Source organism: Gossypium hirsutum, chromosome A05 (assembly GCF_007990345.1).
Source record: "Gossypium hirsutum isolate 1008001.06 chromosome A05, Gossypium_hirsutum_v2.1, whole genome shotgun sequence".
In the NCBI taxonomy this organism is placed as follows: Eukaryota; Viridiplantae; Streptophyta; class Magnoliopsida; order Malvales; family Malvaceae; genus Gossypium; species Gossypium hirsutum.
Genome location: NC_053428.1, coordinates 85635004 through 85639544, shown reverse-complemented (window position 1 = coordinate 85639544; position 4541 = coordinate 85635004). Strand labels below are relative to the sequence as shown.

The 4541-nt window shown below is 34.7% G+C and overlaps 1 protein-coding gene across 1 annotated transcript; it reads left to right on the top strand.

Moving 5' to 3' along the window:
* Window positions 1–923: 923 nt before the first annotated feature.
* Window positions 924–4186, top strand: LOC107957095 (uncharacterized membrane protein At3g27390). Its single transcript, XM_016892520.2, has 10 exons — window positions 924–1519; window positions 1651–1759; window positions 1850–2042; window positions 2147–2283; window positions 2372–2660; window positions 2748–2854; window positions 2936–3071; window positions 3198–3393; window positions 3485–3725; window positions 3813–4186. Exons 1-10 carry the CDS (start codon window positions 1426–1428, stop codon window positions 4051–4053), a joined length of 1743 nt encoding a protein of 580 aa, XP_016748009.1. The 5' UTR covers window positions 924–1425; the 3' UTR covers window positions 4054–4186.
* Window positions 4187–4541: the final 355 nt, after the last annotated feature.

The following is a 4541-nucleotide window of genomic DNA, read 5'->3' as shown; positions in this document are numbered from 1 at the left end:
TATTAAATATTATAACTTTTAATGAACGTATTGCATAAAAGATGTTAAAAATAATATCATAACGAATCAACCCAGTGACCACGAAAAAAGAACAAAAAAAAGAAGCGGAAGGATGAGTAATAGGATTCTTTGTCATGGTAGATAATGGACCACTAATCCTTTTTTTTTAAATAAATTGTTTTTAAAGAAAAAAAGAGAAATCTTCTAAAAAAATAAATCGAAATCTTTTCCTAAAAAAAGAGTTCGGAATCCCAAACTATGATTTCTCCAACTAGAAAGGGGAAATAATGAAATATTTGTTATTTTCTAATTAGGCTGGATATTCTTTTATTGACGTATAATCCTAACAAAATGTATTGAAATTTTGATTATTCGCAAAATCGTGTAGGAATCAAATAAAGTTTAATCGCATCTGAAACCTTTTGAATTACATGCATAATTTACATATGTTTTGCATTAAAACGTGTTTAAGCTTTTTTTTTCCTTTGCTTTAATGTTTTAAAATGTTAAATGTAAAATATAAGGAATAGCATTTTATGAAAATTGAAAGGAAAGTTTTTTAAAATGTAAAGTGTTAATAGAAAAAAAGAAAAAGTATCCATTCCGCTTGTCATATTTTATTAAGTAATAATCAGAGAGCACTTAAGTTTTTTTTTTTTTTTTTTGGTTGAATGAAAGAAGAACAGTCTCTTTCTCTTAAAACATATTTTAATAATTTTCGAACAGCAACGATCAAGATGCCGACAACACACGGACCAAGGTTTGAGACACAAAGGTCAATTATTAGACACCACGCGCACTTTTAATCACGCGTCAGCCCATGCAATTACTTTCCTACGTGGCATGGTGATGAACAAGGGTGACATTCAACTATAAAGTTAGGTTTGCTGTTAAAACCAAACCAAAAGTTTTACAAGGATATTGCCATGGCCTTTTTTTTTTTTTAATGTTTCCCACGACCTAAATTTAGATTCTTTATTAGTTTTGACATTGTTTTCCAATTATTTTGTCTGATTCAAATGGAGGCACAGTATCTCAAGATTGCTTAACTTCCATTTCAGGCCAACCCCCCCACCCCCCTCCCCCGGGGGAAATTTTAGTTGAAAAAAAACAAAAAAAACAAAGCTAAACATTTCTTTGCTTATTCCAAGCTTATTGACTGATTTATCAACTGTCAAATATGCTCTTAATCTGCACATCCCATGTGATATTTTTCAAATAGTTTTACATTCAAAGCTTTAAGCTTTTATCAAACCAAGGGTCCCAGACTCTCAAATATTTTGGCAGTCCCATTGTGATTTGGAGCCAGCTACCGAGATAAACTATACTTAATTTTTTTTTTGTAAGTTTTTGATGTTGGGTTTTGAGGCAAATTGGTTATAGTGGACTAGGACAGTTTAAACAGTGTTGAGATCTGGAGAAAATATGGAGGCTCCAAAGGGGTTTTTGGCTACTTTATGGAACTTTATATGCTTTCTACCTTACTTCTTTGGCTTGCTACTGTTAGGCACAATTAAAGGTGAGTGATTTAAATCTGTTTTTATGTTGTTTTTAGGACATGCAGTTTAAGGAAATACATTCAAATTGGTTATGTTTTTGTTTTTGTATCCAACTAAAGAATTGAAATCTTGCACTGCATTATACATTCAGGAATCGTTTTCTGCCCACTGATATGTCTTATTATTACAATCGGAAACTCATCCATCATATTAGGGCTTTTGCCATTTCATGGTTACTGGACCTGTTATAGCATTGTGAGGTGATTTTCTTGCCCCCTGACTTTCCCATTTGCTTTGTCTCCATATTATTTTATTCGGTTTCTTACTCTGTTTATCTATTTATTGAGCAGAACTAAACTATTAGGACCATTTCTGAAGGTCTTTATTTGCGTATTCCTACCGGTTGTCTTGATATTATGGGTCGTCGTTGGCATTGTTGGAAGTAGCATAGGGGGTTTATTGTACGGCTTTCTTTCACCGATATTTGCTACTTTTGATGCTGTAGGAAAAGGAAAGACCAATGTGTTTGTCCATTGTTTTTATGTATGTCTTAAGCATCCGTGTTCCGATAATATAATTTTTTTTCATAGATTAACATCTCTTGTTCTTGTATCATGAAAGGGAGACTAATATCGATTTGTTTCCAGGATGGCACACTGAGCTCTATCAGTGGCAGCTTCACTGTAGTCAGGGATTTCTATGATGTTTGTTTCCATTCCTATGTCTCGTTAATGGAAGACCTGCGACAGAAAGGGCCTCCAAATGGAAAATACTACGAGATTAGGTAGATATGCGGTTCTTGCTCATGTTGGTTTCATGTTCAAAAGAATTACTTATGTTTCAACTGACTTTTCTATGATCATCATATGCAGATTTCTTTATCTTCCACCAGCGCTTATAACTGCAGTGCTTGGTTTCATAGTAGATTTTCCTGTGATTTCGCTCATTGCCCTATGTAAAAGTCCTTACATGCTCTTTAAGGGGTGGCATCGATTATTTCATGACCTTATAGGTCGAGAAGGCCCTTTCTTGGAGACTATATGCGTACCATTTGCAGGCCTTGCTATCTTACTTTGGCCACTGGCTACTGTCGGGGCAGTGTTGGGATCCATGGTCTCCAGCATCTTCCTAGGTGCCTACGCAGGGGTGATTGTTTATCAGGTTAATATCTTCTACATAGCTTTTGTCTTCCTTGTCCATATTTCCGTTCAACATATAACTCGATTTTGTGGGTTTTTCTTATTTCAGGAATCCTCATTTTGGTTCGGAATTTGTTACATTATTGCTTCGTTGTCCATATACGATGAATACAGCAATGATGTCCTTGACATGCCTGAAGGATCTTGCTTTGCCAGGTTTTATTTGGCACTCTAATAACTTATCACTATTATATATAACAACAGGACAAATTTTTACAGGTTTTCTTTTATAAACAGGCCTAAGTATCGCCAAAACCTAAAGGAGCCCATCTCTAATGCAGGCTCATTATCGGAATCTGACTCCTTGAAACCTCATCCTCCTGCTCGTATGGATTCACTTACGAATACAAGGATTGATTTGAAGCCACTCGAGGTGAATTATCTGTTTTCCATTTGGAATAGACCCTGCATTTTGTTTCATGCATCTGATACTAAAATTTGAAGATATTCATATCTTACAGTAATTGGTTGCTAAAAGAGTTTGTTTATGATTATATAGCTACTTGAGGGCTTATTTAAGGAGTGCTGGCGCCATGGGGAAAAAATGGTTTCTGAAAGGCTGATAACCTCAAAAGACATTGAAGAGGCCAAGTTGACCAAAGGAAGTAGAGTGATCGGGATAGGCTTGCCAGCTTATTGCCTTCTTCAAACACTATTGCGCTCTGTGAACAGCAATAGATCTGGCATATTATTGAGTAAGTAAATTTTGTTTTTTCTTATGTAACCCCAAGAAAACTTATGAAAGAGATCATTGTCATAAACTTCCAAATGGATGCTTCTATATAGGTGACAATACTGAAATAACGGCTACAAACAGACCGAAAGACACCTTCTTCGATTGGTTTCTTAACCCCTTTTTGATACTAAAGGAGCAAATAAAATCTGAGAATCTCTCCGAGGAAGAAGAGGATTACTTAGGCAAATTAGTTTTGCTCTGTGGTGATCCAGCACGGTTGAAAATTTCAAAGATCGGATCTCCTCCCGAATCTGACCGTAAACAAGCTGAGCTTGATGCAATAGCCCGAAGGTGAGAATGCAACAAACATGTTAATCTTTCTTGACATTGTGTCATGCTTTCCTAATCGAACCTCATCGTTTTTGCTTCTTTATAAAGGTTACAAGGGATTACAAAATCAGTGTCAAGGTATCCAACATTCCGGCGGCATTTCGAGAATCTTGTCAACATACTATCGGAGGATCTGGCAAAAAAGAGTAACGGGGGAACTCAACCAATTCGGAGATCAAAGAGTGCCCTTGCCATGATATTTAGCAATAAATCATTCGATAGGAATACAAGCAACATGTCTGATCAAGAATTACAATCTACTATTGCAAGGGATATAGAAATTGCATGATGTAGGATCGGTGTCAACATTTGCCCCACATATCATTTTTGGATTTTAATTTTAGCCTTCTCTGGTTTCCCTTCCTTAATACTCCACGAACTGGCACAATTAAACATGCTTAATAGATTTGCAGTTTTTGTTATAACATGAAATTATGATATGTACATGGTATGTTTAATAAAAATGAAAATAGTGAAACAATAACCAACTTATTGTTGCTCTTACAAGTAGAGAAAGAGAAAATAATCAGCTCTTAATTCAAATGAGAAAAATATTTATATTGAGTTGATGAATAATTTCAAATGGTTCAAATCTTTTATATGCTTTACAATAGCTAAAATTAGTAAATTCAAAGTTAAAAATAATAAAAAATTAAATACGAGAAAAATCTTCAACCATGTCTGGTAATCCTTAATTTTATTTTTAGTGATGATTTATTTACTAAATATAAAACCATCTCAATAGCCCTCCCTTAAGCAGAAAGTACATTTTCAGTT

Coding starts and splice junctions, on each gene's coding strand:
- LOC107957095 (XM_016892520.2), top strand. CDS start 1,426: ATGGAGGCTCCAAAGGGGTTTTTGGCTACTTTATGGAACTTTATATGC. Junction 1,760..1,849: donor ACCTGTTATAGCATTGTGAG/GTGATTTTCTTG, acceptor TTTATTGAGCAG/AACTAAACTATTAGGACCAT. Junction 3,394..3,484: donor TAGATCTGGCATATTATTGA/GTAAGTAAATTT, acceptor GCTTCTATATAG/GTGACAATACTGAAATAACG.